The 26,329-nt window shown below is 39.7% G+C and overlaps 1 protein-coding gene across 1 annotated transcript in view; it reads left to right on the plus strand.

The window, feature by feature from the left end:
- The first annotated feature begins 4,472 nt into the window (after positions 1–4,472).
- The window catches only part of FLVCR1 (feline leukemia virus subgroup C cellular receptor 1), a 45,347-nt gene continuing 23,490 nt past the window's right edge, over positions 4,473–26,329 (plus strand). The window contains exons 1-3 of the mRNA XM_006890547.1: positions 4,473–5,201; positions 13,650–13,794; positions 22,170–22,310. Coding sequence (XP_006890609.1) covers positions 4,473–5,201; positions 13,650–13,794; positions 22,170–22,310 — 1,015 coding nt within the window. The remainder of the gene's footprint in view (positions 5,202–13,649; positions 13,795–22,169; positions 22,311–26,329) is intronic.

A 26,329-nucleotide genomic window follows, 5' to 3' on the forward strand; every position in this document is an offset into this window, starting at 1 on the left:
TTGTTCTCTTAGCAGTCTATGGTATTCTTCTCCAGCGCCACAGCTCAATGACATTAACTCTCCTTCTATCATCCCTAGTCATTGTTCAGCTCTCTGATGCATAGCAGGTAATTGCAAAGACCATGGCCTGTATCAGGTGCACTTTAGTCTCCAGACTAACATTGTTGCTCTTCAGTACTTTGAAGAGGTCAGATTTTCCCAATGCAATTTGTCTTTTAATTTCCTGGCTGCTGGTACCAACTGTTGATTGCAGAGCCAAAAAACTGAACCTGTCAACAATCTCATCTCTTCATCATCTATCACGATGCTGCCAGTCAGCCCAGTGGTGAGAATCTTTGTTTTCTTGATGTTGAGCTTCAAACCATATTGAAGGCTAACATCAAGAAAACATAAATCTTCACTGCAGGATCAATAGGCAACATCATGATGGAGGGACAAAAGATTGAAGTATTCAATGATTTCATTTTTTTAAATTTTATTTTATTAATTTTAATGAACATTTACAGAGATTTTGGATTTCCATTCATTCATTGTTGCACTTTTCTCCCTGCCCAGCCCTCCTACCCCCAACAATGATTTCATTTTACTTGAGTCTACAATCAACGCTGGTGGCAGCAACATCTATGAAATAAAAACACCTGCTTCATTGGAGAAGTCTGTTGTCAAGGTCCATCTAAAATTCTGAAGACCAAGGACATTGATTTAAAGATTTAAATGCACCTGCTCCAGTCATGATATTTTTCAGTCATGTCCTATGCATTCAAATGCTGGACAATGAATATGGATGGTGGTAGGCTAAATATAAAAATGGAGGTTGAAGCTCAACTCAAAAATCCTATGTCAGGATATTTTCCAAAACCAGAACTCAGAAAACCCTATGTCAGGACATTTCCCCGAACCAGAACTTAGAAAACCCTCTATCAGGACATTTTTCTGAAACCAGAACTCAGAAATCTGATGTCAGGACATTCCCAGAACCAGTTTCTCAAGACCAGAAACTTTATGCACCAATGAACTACTGCAACGACCCCATATAAACCTCCTAAGCCCAACCCCCAGGGCTACTCCCCTAGCTGAGTAGCCCAGAGTGCAATAAACGCAGAAGAATTCTATTTCTACTTTGGCGTGGTTCTTGGCCTCGATCTGAAACCTTTCAGATGGCAGAAGAGGAATCAATGTCTTTGAAGAGTGGTGCTGGCAGAGTACTGAATACACAAAGGACTGCCAAAACAACAAATCTGTTGTGAAGGAAATGCAATCAGACTGTTCCTCTGAGACCAGCATAGTGAAACTTTGTCACACTTCACTGTGGGCATATTTTTAGCAGAAATCAGTCTGTTACTGAATGCAAGGGGGGGGTCTCTCCACATTCAAGTGCCAGTAAGACAGATAACTCCAAAGCACTTTATTGTAGGAGTGAGAGAGTAGAGAGAATTCTTTCAAAAGTTGCTTCTCTATCTAACAGTGGTCATTTTATATTTTAGTTGTGTTGATGTGCTTAACAGTACTATTGCTAGTTCAAAGGACAACAGGTTCATTCAATAGAGGGTGAGACCCTGCTACTTCCAGAAGACAAGGATTCTGAGGCTTCATCTGACATATTTTGGGCATGTTGCAAGGAGGGATGGGTTCTTAGAGAGGGACATCATGCTTGGAAGAGTGGAGGGACGGAGAAAGAGAAGGAGACCACCAATGAGATGATTGATACAGTGACTGGGATAAGGAGGGTAGGTGTGTTAGAGACAGTAAAGTTGGCACAGGATAGAGCAAGTTTCAGGGCTGTTGTACATAGGGTCGCTATGAGTCACAATAACAACAATAAATCAGCACATAACAACAACAACAAGTTCAAAGTTACAGGATTTTTGCACTCAAAAAGAACAGTTACCAGTAAACAAGTTATGATATACTTTCCATATGACTAAGAAAACACAGTTGCAAAACAAAAATGCTAATCCAGGGAAGATGCATTTCCCTTCCTAATGAACAGGCAGTTTAAGGTACAATTTACATAGGACTGAGAAAAATAGTACCAATGAGGTAAATGCTAATCCAGGAAAACATGCATTTCCGCTCCTTGTAAAGAGGCAGTTTAAAGTACTTTATATGACTAAAGAAACAGAAGTAGGATTCTGGGGCAAAGCAACCTGTTTTGCAGGCTGGAGGTACCTGATGTCAGTTTTATCACTATATCATAAATTTGGATAATTCTGAATTTACCAATACCACCCTATCAAGTTTGAAACATTATACCGGGGAAGACAGTGGGTCACCGTAAGAAAGGAAGACCCTGCATAAGATAGATTGAGACAAATGCCAGTGGTAACAATGACATTGACATTGAACCAGAGATGTGAGGATGGTGCAGGATAAGGCAAGTTTCAGATATGTGGTTCATAGTACATAGTACATAGTTCATGAATCAATTAGATGGCATTAACAACAACAACATTTTATTCATATTGAGACAAAGACCAAAATAATGCTGTCGTGTGCAATTTTATGTGGTCCCTGTTTGAGTTCTAAACAGTAGCATTAAAAAAAAAAATCCACAGTGAGAATGATACATACATTAAGTTTCAACACCCTTTTAATAATGACTGTGTACGGTCTTTTTTTCCTTCCAAATTCAATTTCTCAAATTTGACCAGCTAGCTTTTTCTGATACAGAAGAGGTGTAAGTTTCTGTGTGCTCTGAAGAGCAGGGACTATGCTTGCTTGGTATCAGAAACCACTGAATATGTACATCCAGTAAATAGTTAACTCCAGGTTTTGCCACCAAATGTTGGGGGACAGGATTGATGGGGTGGTGTAAATTCAGAATTTTCTAAAAATGTATCAGTTATAAAACTGTAGTTACATAGTTATAAAACTGAGGTCAGTTTTCTCTAGCCTGTAAAACTAGTTACCTTGTCTTAGAATTCCTTATTTCCTTTCTCTAGTCATGTTAATGTAGTTTAAGTGGTCTTTTTACTAGGAGAGGAAATGCATCTTCCCTAGATCAGCGCTCTTTGAAACTGTTTTCCCCAGGCTTATGATGTAAATTGTATCTTAATCTGCCAGTTTGCTAGGAGAGGAGGTGGGCCTTTTCTGAGTTAGCCTTTATTTTTTTCAGGGCCTGTTTTTCTGTCATGTGTTAACACATTTGTAAGTTGCCTGTTTACTGGTATCTGCGTGTGAATTTTTTTTCCCCCCAGATGTAAAAATTCTTCTTTTATTAACTGAAGTGCATTGTTAAGTGAGTTTGTGTTTCACCCTGGTATAAAAGGCTAATGACCACTCCTAGACAGCGAGGCAGTTTTTAATAGGAACTTGCTGTTCTCCCAGATCTGTAATAAAGTGCATATAGATTTTGCAATCTGTCTTATTGACAATTAACTACAGTAAGAACCCCTTGCATTCAGTAAGAAGACCATTCAGATTGGTGGAGTGGGGAGAGGGTTTCCAAATTCATGAACACAGTATTCTCATGGACTACTTGGAATTGGGTGCTTTCTAGCTCTTTCCCTCTGAATAGAAACCACAAAAGCAGTCAAATCTATTCTACAGCCTCTCCTGGCAGCTTTCAGTTATGTGCAGTCGAGTTACAAGCGACTCAGAGCGACCCGGTGTACAATAGCCCTGAGCCCTGCTCTATATCTTGTGCCAGTTTAACTGTCTTTGACACACCTACCCCCATTACTCCAATCACTGAGTCATGACCAAATTCCTTCCTTTGACTGGGTCTACTAGGAGTCTACTGGAGCCCACTAGGATAGCAGGGCAATGGAGCCCTCGTGGTCTAGTAATAAAAAGCTGTGCTGCATTTCCAGAGCCAAGGGTTTCGAATCCACCAACTGCTCCGCAGGAGAAAGATGGGCACTCTCCTTCCCTGGGATTTACAGCTTCTGAAAACCTGCTAGAGGGTCGGCTATGGGTGAGTAGATCGCACGCAGCAACAATGGATACAGCAAGGTTCAGGTCTGTCCTACTCGCTATGAGTTGTAGCGGACTTGATTGCATCTGACGACAAGGGTTCGGAGGTGATGCTTGCTGCTGTGGTCTCGTTTTCTCCCGCCCGTGTTTTAGTCCAGAGTGTCTGATTAGCTGACCGCCTCCTGGCCCGTCACCCACTCTAGTAGAGGACCTTCCATCTTTCCAGGGTGGAGCGCACCAGCTCAGCCTTTCCCCAGGGCTCGTAGCACGCTTGTTTCCGCCCCGGTCTCGCATAGGCTCTCTGGATTGGCTACCACGCCCAGCAAGGACTCTGATTGGCTGGCTGGCGGGGTCACGGCACTGCCGCCGGGTACGGCTTGGTGCGCGGGCAAAGAACCAATGGGGTGAACGTGTAATCGCCTCACAGGCTGGCGAGCTTGCTGTTCTACGCTCACCTGAGCTCAGAAAGGGGTCGCCGGGGTGGACGGTCGTGGGTGCGGGTTGGGGCTAGGCTGAACCGAGGGTTGGTGGCTCATCCAGTGCCGGAGTGCTGAGACATGGGGCGGCCGGACAGTGAGGAGGAGGCAGCGGAAGACGCGGGGCACACGTATGTGAATGGGTACCTTCCGGTGCTGGGGCACACGGCGAACGGAGAGGTGAGCGCGGAGCCTCCGAATGGGCAAAGAGCCATCTGCCTGGCCTTGAAAGAGGGCCCGCTCAGCAGCCCTTCGGAAGCCCTGGGCGGGCCGCAGTCTTCCCTGGCCGCGGAGGAGGACACCCAGGCCCGGCTGCTCCCCGCGGCCGATGGCGTGGGGACCCCGGGAGTGGAGGGCATCCCCGCGCCTCGGATTGCGCTCTCCCCGCGGCGCTTTGTGGTGCTCCTGATCTTCAGCCTGTACTCGCTGGTGAACGCCTTTCAGTGGATCCAGTACAGCATCATCTCCAATGTCTTTGAGGGGTTTTACGGCGTGTCGTCGCTGCACATCGACTGGCTGTCCATGGTTTACATGCTGGCCTACGTGCCCCTCATCTTCCCGGCCACCTGGCTGCTGGACACCAAAGGCCTGCGGCTCACGGTGCTTCTGGGCTCTGGCCTCAACTGCCTGGGCGCCTGGGTCAAGTGCGGGAGCGTGCAGCCCCATCTCTTCTGGGTTACCATGCTGGGCCAGTGCCTGTGCTCCGTGGCCCAGGTGTTTATCCTGGGCTTGCCTTCCAGCATCGCCTCCGTGTGGTTTGGGCCCAAGGAGGTGTCCACAGCTTGTGCCACCGCTGTATTGGGCAATCAGGTAAGGCCTGGCGTGAAGATGAAGGTCAAGCCCTTAGTTGAGAAAAATAACATACTACTTTTTAATTGTGGTTTGAATGAAAGCTTACAGAGCAAGTTCGTTTTCCCATTTAACAATTCATGCATACTATGTTTTGTGACATTGATTAGAATTCACATACTCAATCATTCTCCTTCCACTTCTCTTTTTGCCTTTTCTTGTCCCTTCCTGCTTTCTGAGCATTATATCTAGGCAGCTACTGCCCTTTTGATCTTGCATATTTGTTGGTTCAGAGTGTGTTTCTCTTCGGTGATTTTGAACCTTTTATAGGCATATTTGACTGAATGTTGAGATACCGCAGTGATTTCTGTTCCAGGCTTGCAGGGTGACTAAGGGCTAAAGTCTCAGGAGTGTCATCAGTCTATCAGATCACAAAGTCTGGTGGTTTTTATGATTCTGACTTTTGTTCCAAGGGCTATCATCTTGATTGAAGGAGATTGCAGCATTTTTCTCCCACAGAGCAGCTTAGAACTTTGAACTGTTACCCCCATAGTGCTCAGTGCTTTATCCTTTGTACCACGAAGACTCATTTAAAACAAAATAAAATGCACGCTGCCTGTGGGCCAGAACTGACTCAGAACTCCAGCAGGTTTCCTCCAAGGCTAGAAGTCACATTGGAATAGAGCCTCTGGTGGAGTCCATCTGCCAGAGGCATGGCCTTTGGGCTAGAGGTAACTGTGCAGACCAGGGCACCAGCACTCCTTGGGAGTCTTTAACATTCAGGAAAGACTCTCTGAGTGTGCGTACCTCCTGCTTTGTATTTTCATTTTGGCTCAAAGTATAGAAGGTGTTGTTTGTAGCGACCCTATGTACAACAGCCCTAAACCCTGCTCTATCCTGTGCCAATCGCATTGCCTCTGACACACCCATCCCGATTACCCCAGTCACTGAATCAATCCACCTCATAGAGAGTCTTCCCCTCCTGCACTGTCCCTCTACTCTACCCAGCATGATGTCCCTCTCTAAAGACCTGTTTCTCCTTGCAACATGTCCAAAGTATGTCAGACGAAGCCCCAGAATCTTTGCCTCCAAGGAGTAGCCTGGTTTAACCCTCTCTAGGATGAATCTGTTTGTTTTCTTGGCAGTCCATGGTACATTCAGTACTCTTCTCCAGCACCACAGCTCAAAGGCATCAATTCTCCTATCCTCCCTAGTCATTGACCAGCTCTCTGATGCATAACAAGTGATTGCAAAGGCCATGGCCTGTATCAGGTGCACCTTCGTCTCCAAAGAGACACCATTGCTCTTGAGTAAAGAGGTCCCTAACAGCAGACTTTCCCATCACAATACGTTTTTTGATTTCCTGGCTGCTGTTGCCAAGAGTGTTGACTGTGGAGCCGAGCAAACTGAAGCTGTGAACAATTTCAATCTCTTTGCCATCCATCCTGATGCTACCAATTGGTCCAACTACAATAATTGTTATCAGGCATTCAATCAAAGTTTTACTTGTTTGCATCTGCATGTTTAGTTAGAAGTTGTTTCCTTAAATTATTTTACATTTGTGAAATTATATTAAAGATTTAAGACCTTGTTGAGCATGACAGTGTTATTATCAGCACTATATTTAGGATTACCTATGCTTCAGGGAGCTTTGGTGCCCTAGTGGCAAGAATTTGTGCTGCAAGTCCAAAGGCACGTGGTTCGAAGCCACCAGCTTATCCATGGGAGAAGTCTGGGCAGTCTCCTCCTGCACAATTAACTGCCTCTGAAAAACCCGATGGAGAGTTAGCGATAGGTCATTTCCTACTCTGTGGTACACAACAATAACAACACACGCTTTGGATAGTACATGGAAATGTTTTCTCATAGGCAGAATTCCCTTTATCTGCAGCACACCTTCATTGTACCTTGTTCCTTCTCATTTCTTCCTTGGCCTTGGTCCCAGCGCATTTGCTCAAGACTTTCATCTGTGCTTCATTAGTCTGGATTACGGATGACTAATCATATTCTGTGATTGGCAGCATCATGATAGACGGGAAAAAGATTGAGATTGTTAACAGCTTTAGTTTGTTTGGATCCACAACCAACGCTCTTGGTACCAGCAGCCAAGAAATCAAAAGATAAATTGCATTGGGACAGTCTGCTGTCAAGGACATCTCCAGAATACTGAAGAGCAATAGTGTCACTCTGGAGACTAAGGTGCATCTGATCCAGGCATGGTCTTCACTATTACATGCTATGTATCAGAAAGCTGGACAGTGACTAGGGATGATAGAAGGAGAATTGATGCCTTTGAGCTGTGTTACTGGAGAAGAGTATTGAATGTACGTACCATGGACTGCTAGGAGAACAAACAGGTTCATCTGAAAGAGGGTGAGACCAGGCTGCTCCATAGAGGCAAGGATTCTGAAGCTTCATGTGACATACTTTGGGCATGTTGCAAGGTAGGACCAGTCCTTGGAGAGGGACATTATGCTTGGAAGGGTGGAGGGACAGTGCAAGAGAGAAAGACCCTCGATGAGATGGATTGACTCAGTGACTGGGGTAATGGGGCTAGTTGTGTCAGAGACGATAAGGTTTGCTCAGGATAGAGAAGGGTTCAGAGCTGTTGACCATAGGGTCACTATGAGTCGCAGGCAACTTGATGGCACATAACAACAACAAACATATTACTGAGCCTACCACTAGGAGCCTGTACTGTATTAAGTACTTTGTATACATTTAACTTAATGTTGTAAACAGTTTTGGAGATACGATTTACCCAAAGTCACACAGCTAGTCACATTCTAGCTTTGTAGCAACATTTACTTTCAGTTCTGTTTATTTACCAAGCTGTTTTTTTCAGGTCTTTATAAAACAGGTCAGGTCACTTGCATGACTTTGAACTGGCTAGTAATTTTCCATGGTACTTAAAACCTTAATTCCTGGTGAGCTCTGGTTGCCTAGTGGCAAGAAGCTGCACAGCAATCCCAGAGGTGAGCGGTTCCAATCCACCAGATGTTCTGCTGGAGAAGGAGGCACAGTCTCCTCCTGTACCAGTCAGATTTGATTTGATGTTATGCACACACACAAAAAAACCAATAAAAAAGTAAAAGAATAATAATAAAAAAACAACCCTAAAAACAAACCTTAACTCCTTTTATAAAACCTTGCTAAGTTAGTGTTCTTTCCTTAAAGATGTCAAAACTCAACATTTGTGTAAGGACCTTTTTGGAAGCATTCTTTGAACCTGGAATATTCTTCCTTGAATTACATGATTGCATCCTTATTGTTCTGTAGCTCTCAGCTTAAATTCATTTTGTATATCCCATAATAATCCCCACCTAAAATTTACCCTAGCTCATTTCATTTGGTGGAGGGATAGTGCAGAAGAGAAAGACCCTGGACGAGATGGATTGATAGAGTAACTGGGGCATTGGGGGTAGGTGTGTCAAAATCAGTGAGATTGGCTCAGGACAGGGCAGGCTTCAGAGCTGCTGTCCATAAGGTCACTATGAATCGCAGGCGCACATGTCACTTTACTTCTGCTATACTGTCTTTGTACACAGCTTTAGTTTGCTTGGTTCCACAGTCAACAGTCTTGGCACCAGCAGCCAGGAAATTAAAAGGCGCATTGCCATGGGAGAGTCTGCTGTTAGGGACCTCTCCAAAGTACTGAAGAGCAATGGTGTCTCTCTGGAGACTAAGGTGCGTCTGATACAGGCCATGGTCTTCGCAATCAATTGTTATGCATCAGAGAGTTGGACAGTGACCAAGGAGGATAGAAGGAGAATTGATGCCTTTGAGCTGTGGTGCTGGAGAAGAGTATTGAGAGTACCTACCATGGACTGCTAGGAAAACAAACAGATTTGTCCTGGAAAGGGTTAAACCGGGTGGCTATTGGAGGCAAGGATTCTGAGGCTCCGTCTAACATACTTTAGACATGTTGTGAGGAGAGACTGGTCCTTGGAAAGGGACATCATGCTTGGGAGGGTGGAGGGAAAGCGCAGGAGAGGAAGGCCCTCTATGAGGTGGATTGATTCAGTGACTAGGATAATTGGGATGGGCGTGTCAGAGACAGAGCGATTGGCATAGGACAGAGCAGAGTTTAGGGCTATTGTACATAGGGTCGCTGTGAGTCGCAGGCAACTCAACGGCACATAACAACAACAACATACTGTCTTTGCTTTGGCCAGCGTCCTTGCCTTGGGCCCTTGCCTAGAGCATGCTACCTCATCTCGTCTGTAGCCCCTGCTCTTTGCCCTCCGTGTCTCACATTTACCCAGTGTGCTCTTTCATAGGTACGTTGTTGTATACCATCAAATCAGAACAGACTCATAGCTGACCCTCCAGTGGATATTCAGAGGCAATAAATCACACAGGAGGAGGCTGCCCATCTTCCTCATGAGCTGAATCGAACAAGGTGCTTTTGGGTTGACAGTACAGCACCTTACCACTACGCCATCCTGGCTCCTTAAGTCACTGCCTGGTATCTTAAAGTGGCTACCACTTCTCTTTGGACGCTTAAGACCTTCCAGATCTGCTCCCTGGCAATTCTGTACCTTTTTCCACCATGGTCTGCATTTTCCACACACATATTATGTCTCCTCTTTGGGTACTACTTACTATATCTCCCAGTATTGTGTCCTCTCCTTCCTGGCCTTTGCAGTTTCATCTTGCCTTGGAACCTTTCTCCTTCTTTCTCTTTGCCAACTTCAATTTATTTCAGTATTTTGTTTCTCCAGACACTTTTTTTCAACTCCAAATCTGAGCAAGATGTTCCTCGAAAGTATTCCTTTAGCTAGTGTGACTGTATGTGCTACTTTTGCTGAAACAGTCCAGGTGTACACAGTTGTCCAGCATAATTCCTAATGTAGCCTCTTCTGGTTTGGATGATAAATTACATGGCCTTCTCAGTCTACTTCCTCTTCCCAGTACAGTGCTTATCACACTCTGTTGTAATTAACCTGTGTCTCCAGCTTTTTATAACGAAGCAAATAGAATATTTGGTGAATGTTAGTTCCTACCTTTGCTTCAGCATCTTCCTTGAAACTTTTCTTGGACTTTCTCTTCAACTTTCTCAGGTAGTTTCTCCACTAAACTTCCTTAATATTTTTTACCTTATTATGATGCTCTGATCCAGCCTTTTTTTTTTTAAAGGTGAAATTCACATAATAATTTTTTTAACAATTTAGCGCATTTACAACATTGTAAAATCATCACCTCTGCCTAGTTCCAAAACCTTTTCATCAGTCTCAAAAATTAATCTTAAAGATATAATAGGGATGAAAAGGGAGGAAAAAAAACCCTAACCAAAAAAACATAGGCTGGGAAGGGAAAGGCAGTATGTGATAAGGAATTGCTTAAATATTTTACGTATATTAACCAGTGGTAATTAACACGTTGTCGCACATTTTTAAATTGACGACCGTGCTTAGAAACACTTTTTAAAAAAATATTTATTACTGTCATTTGTGGCAATGTGTTAATGTTAGAAAACAGGATTTTTTTTTAATTTTTTTTTTTAAATTTTATTATTTTTGTGTGTGAGTGTACCGTCAAATCAGATCCGACTGGTACAGGAGGAGGTTGTCCCTCCTTCCCCGGCAGAGCATCTGGTGGATTCAAACCGTGAGCCTCTGGGATTGTAGTTGCAGCTCCTTGCCACTAGGCCACCAGAGCTCCCCTTAGGATTTTTTTTTTTAAATTTTTATTGTATTATTTTTACATGTACCGTCAAATCAGATCTGACTGGTACAGGAGGAGATTGCCCCATCCTTCTCCACCAGAGCATCTGGTGGATTTGAACCACGTGCCCCTGGGACTGCAGTGCATCGTCTTGCCACTAGGCCACCAGAGCTCCCTAGAAAACAGGATTTCTGTGAATGAATATATAAAAAACCAATATGGTTTTTAAATCTTTACTCAAATAGAAAATTCATTAAAAACAAATTTTTTAAAAAGGGAATTGAGGAGCTCTGGTTGCCTAGTGGCAAGAAGCTGCACTGCAATCCCAGATGTGCCTGGTTCGAATCCACCAGATGCTCTACTGGAGAAGAAGGGGAAATCTCCTCCTGTACCAGTCAGATCTGATTTGACGGTACACGCAGAAAAAACCAATAAAATAAAATTTTTTTTTTTAAAATAAAAGGGAATTGAGGCCTATGAGTTGTGGGACTCTAGAATTCTAGAGTACTGAATATCCCATGGATCACCAAAAGAATAAACAGATATGGTTTAGAAAAGGTTTAGCCAAAGTGCTCCTTGTAGGCAAAGATGGCAAAGCTTCATCTTTCATGCTTTGGACAGGTAGCTAAGTGAGGCTTTCCTTGGAAAGGGACATCATGCTTGAAAAGATGGAAGGTCAGTCAGCAAAGGAAAGGAAAACTACCCCCCAACGAGATGAATTGATTTGGTGATTTCAGCAGTGGCCTCTCGTGTGTCAGAGATGGTGAGGATGGCAGGGTTCAGGACAACAGTTTATAGAGTTGCTGTGAGTTGTACCCAACTTGACAGCATCTAACAACAACATTCCCATTAACTAAAACTCCCTCTTCCCTCCTCCTTCAGCCTATAGAAGTCATTAATCTACTTGCTTTTCTTAACAGTTTGATCTGTTAGAAATATTTCTATACAAATGGAATCATCAGTACCTTTTTGTGTCTGACTTTCTTTTGTTTTACACAGTGTTTTCTAGGTTCATCCAAGTTGTAGTATGCTTCATTGCTTTATTCCTTTATATGGACAAATAATACACCGTTGTATGTATAACGTTTCGTTTTTCCAGTCCTCTGTTGGTGGACGTTTGCATTGTTTCCTTTTGTCTGTTATACATAGTGCAGCTTTGAAGATAGATAATCAGCCCTCTGCCATTTTTGCTTTCTACCTTCCACGTTTTCAATTTTAGACAAATGTAGCTCTTGTGATCCTGTGTGCTGCAAAATGGTTAGGTTAAATGGTAATTCTAAATTTAAGGTTTTGAGGAACTGTCAAGTTGGTTTTCCCAGGGAACTAACTGCAATTTTACATTCTCAGTTCCAGTTTTCCATATTTTGCCAAGAGTTGTTATTTTCCACCTTAATGTATACAAAAAGGAGCTCTGCTGGCACAGTGGTTAAGTGCTTGGTTGATACCTGAAAAGTCAGTAGTTTGAACTCACCTGCCATTCTGTGGAAGACTGATGGGGCAATCTGCATCCATGAGGATTTACAGCCTTGGAAATTCTAAGGGACAATTCTACTTTCACTGACTTCTAGAATGCTATAAAATCACTTTGAGTCAAGATTTGTTTCAGAGGCCTACACAACAAAGTAGGATCTCATTGTGGGCTTAGTGGTGCAGTCCCAAAGATACACAGTTCAAGTCCACCAGCTGCTCTGCAGGAGATGGATAGGTAAACCCCTCCTGTGAGGGGTATTACTGTGTCTGAAAAACCACTACAGGGCCACCTGTGGGTCAATTCCAACATGACAACAGAGAATAATAACTGTTGAACATGTTTTAGGCAATTTGTATGTCTTAGAGAAATGTCCATTAAAATTTTTTGTTTCCTCTTAAAAATTATATTATGTCATTGAGTTGACTGTGACTCATAGCGATCCTGGAAGCAACAGCTCTGAACCTTTTCCCATCCTAAGCCAATCTCACCCTATCAAAGTCACCATTGCCACAGTAACTGCATCCATCCCATTCAGGGTCTTCCTCTCATGTTTCTACCCTTCCAAGCATGATGTCCTGCTCCAAGGACTGGGCCATCATGACAACATGGCCAAAGTATGTGAGATAGACTTCCACCATCCTTGCTTCCAGGGTACATCCTAGTTTCACTTTCTCCTGCACAGGCCTCTTTCCTCTCTTGGCAGTCAGTGGTATATTTGAAATACTTTTCTCCAACATTTCAAATACTTTTCTCCAACGTTTGAAATACTTTTCTCCAACATCACAATTCAAAAGCATTGATTCTTCTGTCATCCTTAGTCACTGTCCAGCTTTCACATGCATAGCAAACAAGTGAGAAGACCATGGCTTGGATCAGGTACACCTTTAGACTGACAGTAGATTATCTTTTTGTTGTTGAATTCTAAGAATTCTTTGTATTGTCTGTGTACTAGACATTTACTAGGTAAATGGTTTGCAATCCTTGCTGTAGGACCTTTCTTAACTTTATTTTTGCATATGCGTGCCCCTCTTTAAGAAAAGAAAATTAAGCATTTAAAGGGCAAGGATTGTATTCTATGCATCTTTATAGCAGTATCATGTATATAATAGAAGCTCAGTAAATGTGTGTTGAAAGGAAGGAGAATTGTCCAAATTCTCCTTTGATGGAACAATAGTAACAAAGACAGTAGTAACTAAGACACCAGAGCATAGCACCTCAAAGTTTACAGTTAACATACATCAGCTGTCTCTTTATGTCCTATTATTTGTGGGTGAAAGTTTTCTCTCCTTAGAATAAAATAATTGCTGTTAATAGTACTATTTGTTTTACAGCTTGGAACTGCAGTTGGCTTTTTACTACCACCAGTCTTAGTGCCCAACACACAGAATAACACAAGTCTCCTGGCTTGCAATATCAGCACCATGTTTTACGGCACATCAGGTGTCTCTACGCTTTTATTCATTTTAACAATAATTGGTAAGCAAATTATTTTCACTGAACCTTATATGGATAAATACATGACAAAAAATATGAAAATAAGCAATACTGGAAATTTTTATTTTTGTTATTTCAAATACTTTTAGTCGGGTTCAGTCTTACTGTACGTTGTTTTTCTCTGATAATGAATGCTATAACTCTAGGGATATGTTGTTTGTTGCATCTACTTTAGGATTAAAGAATTTGAAGACTAATTAATCTCATTTATTTCCATACTAACTTTTCTTCCTGATAGTTAACCTGCCTTCCCTTTTCTGTATTTCTCAGAAAGGCATGCATCTTCTGCTAACGTGGGAATCCTTGTGTTACATAGTCAGTTAAACACTCATATTTGCAGGAAAGTTGGTGGTTCAAACCCTCCTAAAGTGCCTCAGAAGACAGGCCTGGTGATCTGCTTCGGAAAGATCACAGCCATGAAAACCCTGTGCAGCAGTTCTATTCTGAACACATGGTGTAGCCTGGAGTCAGAATTGACTCAGCCTTGGTAGCTAACAGCAGTGTGCTAACTTAGGCAAGGACAAGTCTTTGTCATGCTTTGAAATGATGCAAATATGCTTCAGCCTTCCTTTCAATAATACATCTTTCCAAGAACACACAGTGTAACATTAAAGTGATCTTGGGCAGCAGCAAACTGTTCTGTAGGATTTCAAACTGTGGCAACTGTCTGCTTGTTAGGCCACTCCAGCAAAGCCCCGCTGCCACCATTTCACCACTGAGTCCTCTCGCCTGGGCCTGTCTCTTAAAGCAGTCAGTCAAAATCAACTGCGAGCAGCTACCATGCATTTGGAAGAAGCTTTGGGAAGGTCTGCTATTTAAGTTTATTTTTAATCAGAAACAATTTTGTGATACTAGAAAAAGGATATGCAAGGTGTATTTGAATAAAATAGCCACTAACATAATTAAGCACTCAATAAATCTTAAATTGATTGTAGAGAATAGTAAAATTAGAAGGCTTTAAAAGGCTGTCTTTTAATCACTCTAGTTTACAGTTAAACAGAATTATAATTGGAGTTTTTAACTTATATATTCATTTTTGCAGTGGCTATAATAGTAATGATACAGTTCAAGCTTTATGGTTCCATAAATATGAAAGCCTCAAAGTTTTCAAAAAAATGATGTTGAAAACCATTTAAAGTGTTTCAACAGAGACTACTTTGTAGATGGACTAAAAGATCTAGATATAGAAGCCATCATTTTCGTTAGGATAACAGTTTTCTTTCTGTGGTGTATAAGATAACTCTGACAAGTTGAATGTATTTGTTTTTAGGTTTTCAGTCTGAGAGTGGCATATTTTTAGTGTATAGATTACTTAAAAGGAAAAGTTTTCCTTATACTGTTTTAACAGTTTCAGATAGTATTTTTAAAATAAAATGTTTTATTTTAATTGTGATTTTAAAAAAAGTTTACAGAAAAGTTAGGTTTTTATTCATTCATTGTTGCACATTTTACCCCAAGATAGTATTTTTTTAAAAAAGTGTTTTTATTGGTATATTCTTTAGAAAACATTAAATCTGCTTTTCTAGTAGCCATATGTATTAGATAGAATGTAAGTTATATACATGTTTATACATAAATGATCTTTCCATTGATAGTAGAAATTTAAAGTATGAAACATTCTTTGCCCTGATTTATTCTGTATGTTCACAAAAATTATTTCCTTTTTAAAAAATAATAATTAGTCACTTTGGAAGAAATGAGAGTAATAGATTGTAAGATATATATATATATATATATATACACACACACACACGCATGTACATATGTGTTTAAACTATTACATTGTAAGAGTTTTATTTGTCAGAAGACGACAGCAAAGAATGATAATGGTAGGTGTAGCCATTGGGAGCTTACCCTATGTTTGAGAAATTAAAGAATAGCTGCTTATTTGTGTGTTTATATGTCTATACAAAGAACAATGAAATGGAATAAGAAAAATACATGTTGTCAAATGTTGCTTGGTGGGCTATTTCTTATGGTACTACACCTATTATGAAAGTAAGATAATATATAATTGTAATATAAAGGTCTTATATAAAAAATTATGATATTTGAACAAAAAGTTTACTTATACTCCTCATATACAAATATTATTATTGAGGACAACTTAGATTAGTTTTAAAATCCTTACTTACAGATCCTTCCTTACTGTGAACATATCATAGTGGAGAGGCATCTGACATCCTTAACTTCATGAGGAAGAGGGATAATCAGCATCACCCCAAGGTTGATTCCTGTGGAGCAGAGGTCAGACACACCTCCTATCTCCAACTATTTTATGAGTTCTAACATCAGCTTTCACTCCTATGGCATTTTCTTGCTATTTCTCATATTAAGTTCTTTGTCTCCTGAGTCTGAGAGGTTTGCACTACAGGGACCATAGTTCCAAAAGATATGCTTTACTCCCATCTTTTATCTTTTTCCTGGTGATAGTTGGGTCCCCCCCCATCTGTTCTGGAATTGACTCTTATTTTAAGTCTGTTGTTGGTGTTGTTAGGTGCCATCAAGTTGGGTACAACTCATAGCAACACTGTGGACTACAGATCTAAACCATGTCCTATTCTGTTTCTTTTAAGCCTAACAAATGGCAGATCTAACTAGTACCCTTGTTAGGGTTCTTTATCCCTTACGTGCATGATCCTACTTCCACAAGATGACTATACTCCTTATGTATTTTATTAGCAAGCTATCCAGTCTTTTAGTTGACACCTTATTGGCATGATCGCACTTAGTCATTTGGTGGGAGTTTCAAGACCATGGTGAGAAAATATAAAAATGATAAGAGAAGAAATAAGAAGCATTCACATTGGCAAAGAGGAGGTAAAACTCTCCCTCTAGGCAGATGATAACCCTAAAGAATCTGTTAGACATAGTTGGCCAGTACCTCAAAGTAGCAGACAGGATACAGTCTTGGCATACAAAATTCAGTTGGCTTTCTCTGTAATAGCAAACAGAGCACAGAAAAGAAAATAATTACAATAGCTAACCACAAGAGGATATACTAAAGAACAAATCTAACCAGAGGCACAAAAGACTTATACAAAGAAAATTATAAAACACCACTACAAGAAACAAAACAAAACCAAGAGAAATGGAAGAATATACCATGCTTCTGAATAGGAACACTCAATATAGTAAAAATGATGCTTCTACCAAAAGCAAACGACAATTTAGATTGCAATCTAAAACACAGTCCCAATATAGATACAAATGCCATTCTTCAAAGAGATGGAAAAGGCTATTTTCGGTTTTGTATGGGAAGGAAAGAGACCTTAATTAAGAAAAGCACTACTGAAAAAGCAAAACAAGGTAGGACACCTCACCTCACACTCCTTGGTCTCAAAACCGTAGGGCACAGCCATAGTAGTCAAGAGAGCATGGTACCAGTAAAGTGACAGACACATACATCAATGGAATGGAATCGAGAGCTCAAAAACCAACCATCTACTGATGGTCAGCTGATCTTTGTCAAGGAGACAGTTAAGTGAGGAGATAACAACCTTTTTAACAGATGGTGCTTGCAAAACATTCTACCATCTGCAAAAAACTGAAGCAAGACTCACACCTTACACCATATTTGAAAACAAAGTGGATCAGGGATCTAAGAGAAAACCCAAAAACTATAAAGTTCCTCAGGGGAAAACTAGGAGACCTCTAGAAACCCTATCTGTAACAGTAATAAATTCCCAAACATAACGTACAACCAGGAGAAAATAAAATCGATGAATCTAAAAGTCGAATCTTCAAAATCTTTATACACATAAAAAAACAAACAAACAAAAAAACCAAACACCCTTCTAAAACAGGAAACACAGACTAGGGAAGAAATTTGGTAATGACATATCTGATAAGGTACTTATATCTAAAATTTATAGAGTACTCCAGCATCTCAACAAGAAAAAGGCAAACAACCCAGTCACAAAATGAGCACAAGATGTGAAAAGACACTTCACCAAAGAAGAAGGTCAGATGGCAAAAAAACCCCCAAACCAAACCAAACAAAAAAAACCCACATAAAGAAATGTTCAGAATCCCTAGTTATTAGAGAGAAGCAACTCAGAACAACAATAAGATATCATCTTACCCAAACAGCAGTAGCAGAGTTCAACAGGACAGCAAGTGCTGGCGAGGATACAGAGATACCAAAACACACACACTGCTAGTGAGAATGTAAGGTGCTATAGTGTCTATGGAGGACTGCCTGGCACTTGTTCACAAAGTTGGAAATGATCATACCATTTGACCAAGCGACCCAGTTTATTGCAGCGTTATTCACAATAGCAAAGAGATGGAAGCAGCTAAGTGCCCATCAATAAACAAATGGATAGAAAAACCAGGACATTTGCATGGTGGAATATTATGCAGCATTGAAAACCAATGAACTTGTAAAACACTACACAACATTGGTAAATCTGGAAGACATACTGATTGAAATATCTTTGTCACAAAAGGACAAATACAGCATAAGACTGCTGTTATAAAGACAGGATGCTAGCTGAAAGGAGTGAATGGATGATTAGGTAGGTATTTTATGTATGACAGCTGTCTGGAACAGGAAATGCATTACAAAGTGAGTTGGGAGTTGAGGAAGGAGTAAATGTATCAGTAAATGAACCCAGCCTCTCTGTTAAACACCTCTACTCCCTGTCTTTTCCATTCTTGGTTTGGAAAAAAAGTCAGCCATTAGAATAGAATTGAGAACCCATGAGTAAGTTCATCCGCCTAGTCAACTGATCTTTGACAAGGAGATGCTCCTGTATTTAAAAGCTACCCTTATGCAGAATAGTAAACTCTATCACTTAAATGTATCTATTAAAATTAAAATTCTTAAAACATTCTGATTTGTTAAAGTGAGTGGATGACAGAAATGAACATAATTATTGTACAAGCAAACTAATGACAAGCAAATTATTTAGAATCAAAGCATATAAACACAGGTGCATAAGATACGTAATTATACTTTTGATTGTTAAAAAGAATACCTATGTAGAGACTGCTATAATAAACTTTACTTTTTAAAAAAAAATTTAAGCCAATCAATGCTATAATAAACTTTTTTTAACAATTTTATTTTCTTTTTATTATTTTTTGTGTGTACCGTCAAATCAGATCTGACTAGTACAGGAGGAGATTGTCCCTCCTCCCACAGAGCATCTGGTGGATTCAAACCAGGCACCTCTGGGATTGCAATGCATCTTCTTGCCACTAGGCCACCAGAGCTCCTTTATAATACACTTTTAACACAAACATATGTTGCTTAGTCTACAAGAAGTTACAAACTCCTGAACCAGCTGCTCTGTTTTTAAAAAATAACACTTGATGATTATAAAATTCTTTTATGTAAATGTGCCACTTTACAAGCCAGCTGCACAGCTCTCATTATGTGACCACCTGGATTTAGGTCAGCCCTCACAAGTTTAAAGGATCCTGTCCTCCAGGTTGCCACGTGGTCAGCCTTTAGGCACACCTCTACAGACTACACAGCACCCTTAGTACTTGTTGGTTCTTACTATTTTGGGGTTCAATTAGTTCGCAGAAATGTCTCATAGCCCTCACAGAACTGCTGTACATATGATTACTATCCACAACATAGGGGGGGAAAACCCAACATTCCAATGAAGAGACTCAGAATGAGACTGGGAATGTAGAGAGGATATGGAGCTTCCATTTCCATGCTCCAAAGGATTCATTAGCCACTCAGCTCTCAGCCTTTCACTAACCAGACAGTCAATGAAAGTTTCCATGTTCAGCCTTTTATGGATTCATACATAATTTTGATTAATTGGATTAGCCATAAACCCTCCTCAGAAATTAACTGTACCAATGAAAGCAGTAATCTTTCTGGTCGGGTTAGTCAGTAATACAAATCCTCACGGTCATCTAGGTAACAAAGAGCTTTAAATACTCAGGAAATTAAAAGAGCTTCCAAGTTATCTCAGAAGTGGGGGGCAAAGATCATATTGAGATAAAATCACCCCCCCCCAGTGTATTATATTATGAAATCCTCATAAACATTCATTGTTATTTCCGTTTTATGTATGTGAAAACTATACTTCGTAAGGTCATGCATTGAGATGGGTCAGAGCTAGGATTCACACTTGTATTTGCCTTATGATAAATAAATATTACAATATCTAATTACATTGCAACGCAGTGGGCACATAATGAAATGGAGGTGGATTTTTAGGAGCTACCATCAGAACACATCCTGGAGTTTTAAAAGTACACCAAAGTAGATGGTCGGAGCATGTCACCCCAACTCAGTAGACCCAAAATTCTGGGTTGTAGGAGAATTAAAATTGTTTCTCAAGATAAAAAGCTGCCTTGTCTGTCTACAGTATATTGTTGACAGGTACAGGCCTGATTGTGCCCAAGAGAGCAGTTGACTGTTGAAGCTAACACATAAAATAATGTTTGTTCTCAGATGAGTAACAGAATTGGAAATTGAGAAAATTGTCTTTTGATTCAGATCTGGGCCGTTTGAACTCTCCCCCCGGCCTCCGCCCCAAGGTAAATAAAAATTTGAGAGATATGACTGCCTTGGGCACATGTTTTACATTCTGAAACTTTATTTTACAGTTTTAAGTCTGTATCATCAGTGTTAATTAAAAAAAAGATATATCTAACTAAGACACAAGATGTTCAGGAAATGACCCAGCCCTTCTCAGCAGTTCAAAGAGCACATAGGGCAAAAGGAAGAAGAGGAATTGTAACCACTAAACATTATGTCTACCAGTTCTTTACCAAAGAGGGAGCTTTGGTGGCCTAGTGGCAAGAAGCTTCCCTGCAATCCCAGAGGTATGCGGTTTAAATCCACCAGATGCTCTGCTGGATGAGGGGCAATCTCCTGTACCTGTCAGATTCGAACTGATGGTACACACACAAAAAAATAAAATTTTAAAAAAATTTTTAAAAAGTAAATATGAGTTATGTCTTTGTGAATACTTGTAATGCCTGAAAAAGTAGGGAAAAATATTTTCATTTCATGAATTTTAGTTATAATGAACCAATATTTTGGTCACCAAGGAACTAGTGCCAAGCACAGGAGAATTAGAAAGTCACAGTATTACATGGAAGGCTTAAAGATCATTTTCTTCCTTTCACAATGATTCTGAAAGCTGACAGGATATAGCTCTCTTTTCTGAAATTTTGTGTTTAAATACAGATCCTCAGGTTCCATCCTAGAGGTTTTGATCCACGAAGGCTCCTGTAGAATCCCAAAATCTGTATTAAAATTTCTGCATAATTTCTGTGGACAGTCAGGTCTAACCTATGTCCAGAGTCCATTACAGACCTTCCTTGTTGGAACTGTACAAATTTAGAAAAATACTCATCTGAAATTGAAAAGCCTTTAATAATCTAACATTGAACATTTTTGACAATTCAAATACTATTTGAAAATCTATTGATACCTGCTAAAATCACTGAGTGCCTGCCTTAAAGCATCACTGATTCGATAGAGTATCTTCACTCTATTTTATTTAAAAAATTTGAGTCAATACTATAGCTAAATTTTCATTTTCAATACATGAAATTGTAATAAGACCCACCGCCTTTGAGTTGATTTCAACTCATGGGAACCTTCTACCAGTTTCCAATGTTGTAAGTATTAGGGGAGCAGGCTGCCTCATCTTCCTCCCATGGAGTGGCTACTAGATTTGAACTGATCTTCTTTTGGTTAGTGGCCCTATAGAAATGTCCCCCTAACTATCTGCCTCAGGAAATTGATAGATCTTTCCTTCTCAGTAAAAGGGTTGTCTCTAATGTCTTTGTGAGAGGTTATGAACTCTTATTTCTTAACTCCATAGAAAGGGATGGCGCTAACACTAAGAGTATTAGAAACCAAATTTTACACCTTTATCCTTCAAAGCTCTAGTCCTTCCTTTTCCATATGTAGCTAGAGTGAGTCAAGATAGAACTATCCCTGCTCCCCAAAATTCATTCTGGTCTGTTTAACTCTGGATGTATAATTAGATCAGAAGAAAGTTATTACTGATTCAAGACAATTCTCTTAACAGTTCATCTCTCATTAAATAATAAAATGGAATTATTGAATACTTAATAGAAGAAAAATTAAATACACTTAACCAAAAATAACACATTCAACAGGGCCATGGTATATTTGTGGCTTTACAGTTTGATTATGTAAATTGGCAAAATCTCTACAATTTAGTTTAAAAAGTTGGAACTATAATTACAAACAGAAATCTTTGAGAATGGAAAGCCTTACCATAAAACATTTTCAATATTTCTTTAAACTTAAACTGAATTCATTTGACTCATCTTAAAAAAATTGTCTATTTTGTATGCATGGATAGATTAAGTATATGTAATTGCCTTTTCATGTATGTCCCCAGCATTCAAGGAAAAACCTCCGTATCCACCAAGTCAGGCTCAAGCAGTTCTCCAGGACAATCTTCCTGAAAAGTATTCCTATAAGAAATCAATAAGGAATCTGTTTAAAAATATGCCTTTTGTCCTTCTGCTGATCAGTTATGGTAAGTGGTTTTGTTCTGATTTACTTTGATGAGTTGTCTTGATAAACTTTGGAGCATTGTAGATTCTTTTCATTTAATCTAGCAGTTTCACCTTTAATGAGGTGGGTGTGTTAGCTATAACACTAATTCTAAAACAATAAGAAAAAAGAATAATTCTAATGGATAGCAAGATAGTCCCACCATTTGAACATAATTGTTATTGAATGTTACAGGTTGAAATTGAGATGGCATATGTCCTCTTATATATATTTTCATTACAATTAGAAAAAGAAAAGGTAAAAAGCTTACATTTTAAACTGAAAACAACATTCAGATAGATTTTCTTCTTAGTTTTTTTATATGTTCTTAACTTTCCCCCCATCTGTTGTCATTTTGAGTGAGAATATACAAAGCAAATTGGTTCTATTCAATCATTCAAATATATTGTTCTTCCCCTATCCCCAGTTGTGGTTAGAAGTGAGAATGGCCAAATTCTATCTCACGCATGTGTTTTGAACGTGTTATTGGGAGGGACCAGTTTTTGGAAAAGGACTCTTAATGTTTTCTTAAGTAGAGGGTCAACACTAAAGAATGATGCTCAGAGTTGACTTAGTGGCTGCAACAATTGGTTGAAACGTACAGCAGTTCTGGGGATGTCGAAATGGCTGGAAGTTTGTTTTGTTCATAGTGTGCCTGTGAATTGTAACTGACTCAGTGGGACCCAATAACAACAGCATTAGATTCTGTACAAATAGTCCGTATATCTCAGTGGTTTAATTCAGTAAGAATTCAGTCTTTCCCCATATCAAGTTTAATGGAGCTGGAATGGATATTCTCAGATCTCCAAGGAAGACTAGGCCCAGGGTCAACAGAGAGATGCAGCCTTCCCCTATAGGTGGCTCCTTGAATTTGATATCTAGCTCCTATACAACAGGAGAGTAAATTTCTGTTTGTTAGTCAGTCCACGTTTGGTATCTCTGTTTATAGCAACTTGGATAACAAGACACCTTCTTTTTAAGTATTAGAGCATATCTGTTTCTTTAGCTTGTAGTGAAGGGATTCTTTTTCTACAAATTTGTTTTTTTATTTCTCACTGTTCCCAAATACAAACTTCTTTCAGATAAACTTATAGCCATTCCCTTCTTACAGACATATATTCAGACACAGGTTTTCTCATGAATATGCCCTGTTAATATTTGAGTTTGACCAGCAGGAAAGTATTGCAGGATAAAATGAACTGCTCAAGACATTTCTTAGTCAAAAGGTAAAGGGGGAGGAACTCATGGTTGTGTATCCTCCCAACTTATACATCCTCATAGCTTTTATGGAGAAGATTTCCATTACATAAGCAGTAAAATATGTGAACTGGATTCCAGGATGTTTATTACTGCTTTTTATCTTTATTTGCTGACCTTCCCTGTTTCCATAACTACATCTTCATAGAAGGCACCTTCAGTGTGAGAGTCAAGATTATGCTGTCTCAGGGCAGAGTGTCAGTTTTGTCTTAGCCCAGGCAGCTCTTTCCTGGGTCAGTTTAACCATTACCACTCCCCATTTTTGTTGTTTTTTAAAAGATTCTTTAGGGTCTAAATTGTATTATTTGCCTTATACAAATAGATGTCAGTTTAAAGTAGTGTATATATTTGATGAAGCCAATTAAGGGGCTTAAGCTAAATAGTTTAGATTTTGCTGATGGAAGGCTTCTTTCTTCTCAGCTCTGCAACCTGCAACCTCGTCTGAGATTGGAACTCTGACTGCTGTTAGGGGAGTGGAGATAGAAACCACTCCATGTTAGACTCCTTTGGAAGGAGGCTGATACAGGGGTCCACAGAAGATCTAGGAGCTCACATTAGGGTCCAAATCCAGAAAATTTGTAATATAATCTGAAAGATATAAACTTAAAAAGCATGTTAGAAACACAAAAGCTAAACAGTAATAGTAAGGATGCATTTTGTTTTTTAAAGTATTTTTAACTAAGATAAACCTTCTAACTTGATTTGTTTGGATTTTCTTCTTTTAAAGACTATGTAAAACAATTCATCCTTAAAATAAAATTCACTTACTCTTATTTTCTAATCACTTATTTTACTTTCTAGTAACTTACTTTTTAGTTCTGGGAAAAATTATATCTGTTCTCATATCAAGCTACTTTCTTTTCCTTCTAAAAGAGTATTATTACTATCCTTCTCAGTCACAGATTTATACATCCTTTGTGCAACGGTTTAATCAGTTCTCATGAACTCTCATGCCTTCTACAACTGTTTAGTCAGTTTTGACAAAGATTTACATTTCCTTACTACTTATAGATGGAGCAGCGGTACACTTTGGCTTCAGACAATACACAAGTTTCACTCAATTAAATACACAACCTTTAGGAATTTTACCAGCATTCATGGTTCTTGAAACTTCTGGAGATTTATGATTTTTTTTTCTCTTTTGTAAATGGATAATTAGAGCATCTACATAATCTGGTAACAGAACTATCTTCAGCAGTTAATATAATGGCATTAGTACAATGAAACTACCAGACAGCAGAAAATGGTTACTTTTTAACCAGTTATACTATGGCAAATGGTGGAGCTGCACAGATATTTCTGACACAGTCCAAAGAATGTCCATTGCTTTATTTTCTAGATAAAGGCAAACTGGTCTTGATTTACAAAGCTGTTTCTTTTTTGATGGTTTTTACTATTTACCACTGCTATAATTTTTTTGGCTTTCATTGGCACAAAGGTATCCCATAATTTTGTAATGATTTGTCTTTCAAGTTTCTTGATAATTTCTTTTTCTACCCTCTCCTTTTTTTTTAAAGAAAATAATAGTATTTAATGTAGGAAGCAATGAGATAGATTGACACCGTAACTGGGATAAGGGGGGTTAGGTGTGTTAGGGACAATGACACTGGCTCAGGGCAGGGTTCAGAGCTATTGTGCATAAAATTGCTATAAGTAACAGGTGGCTCAAAGGCACATACAACAGTGTAGCAAGCAGACTTTGTCTGGTGTCGGACACTTAGACATTTAAGCAAGAGGCTGGACAATAGACCTTGTTTTGAATTCTACAAAAAGCTGTGAGTTTTTGTTATAAAGTCAATCCTTTATGTTTACACTTTTAACTTTACACTTTTGATGGGGAAAAGGCCTCAAGAGAAAAGGTAGAACTGAGAAAACTGCTTTTACATTAAGCAAGAACTGGGTTACATTACCTCTCATGTCAGCAGCAACTCAGGGTTCAGTTGGTAGGATGGGGGATGCTGATTGCCATTAGTGGATGCACTACAGTTTCCTTGACCTTGTTGCCCGGACACTGCCGGCACTCTTGTAGTTGCTAGCTTAGAAGTCTGGTGGCTGGCCTTGAAGGAGGTCAGCAGCACTTCCTGCTTTAAGATGCTCTGGACACTCTGCTTTCTAATGGCCTAGCCTTTTCTGTTATTGCTGATCAGGCTCCGTCCTTGGGTGCCCCATGGCAGTAGTAGTCCCCAGTATTGATGTTGAATCCTGGTGTTGCTCTGAAGGAAGATCCTCCTACTAAGGAATGTCGTAAACAACACACTTTTTTTTTTAAAGAAAAAGATGTTTATTATGTTGACAGAGCTTTAGTGCTCACAGTTTTCTTTTTTTTCTTTATTTATTTATCTATTTTTCATTTCAATGAACATCTACAGAGATTTTGGAATTCCATTCATTCATTGTTGCACCCTTCTACCCCGTTTGCTCCTCTCCTTGAAAAGCAAAAGAAAAACTCCCTCATTGGTACACAATCCCCGCCCGCACATCCCCCACCCACACCCCCAACCCCAAATATAATCCACTCTGCAACCCTCATTCCATACTCTTACGATAAACATAACGCCCTAAAATATAATAGTTTTAAACTATTCTCTCCCTCATAGACTTCAATGCCGTAAACATATTTCATCCAGTTTTTCTCAGTCTTACCCCCACTCTGATATCAGCCTCATTCTACAACAGTGGCACCATATAGCATTTGTCCCTTTGTGACTGAGATACCTCACTCAGCATAATGTCCTCCAGGGTCAC

Source organism: Elephantulus edwardii, unplaced genomic scaffold, assembly GCF_000299155.1.
Source record: "Elephantulus edwardii isolate Elephantulus edwardi_28Jun2011 unplaced genomic scaffold, EleEdw1.0 scaffold00090, whole genome shotgun sequence".
Taxonomy (NCBI): domain Eukaryota; kingdom Metazoa; phylum Chordata; class Mammalia; order Macroscelidea; family Macroscelididae; genus Elephantulus; species Elephantulus edwardii.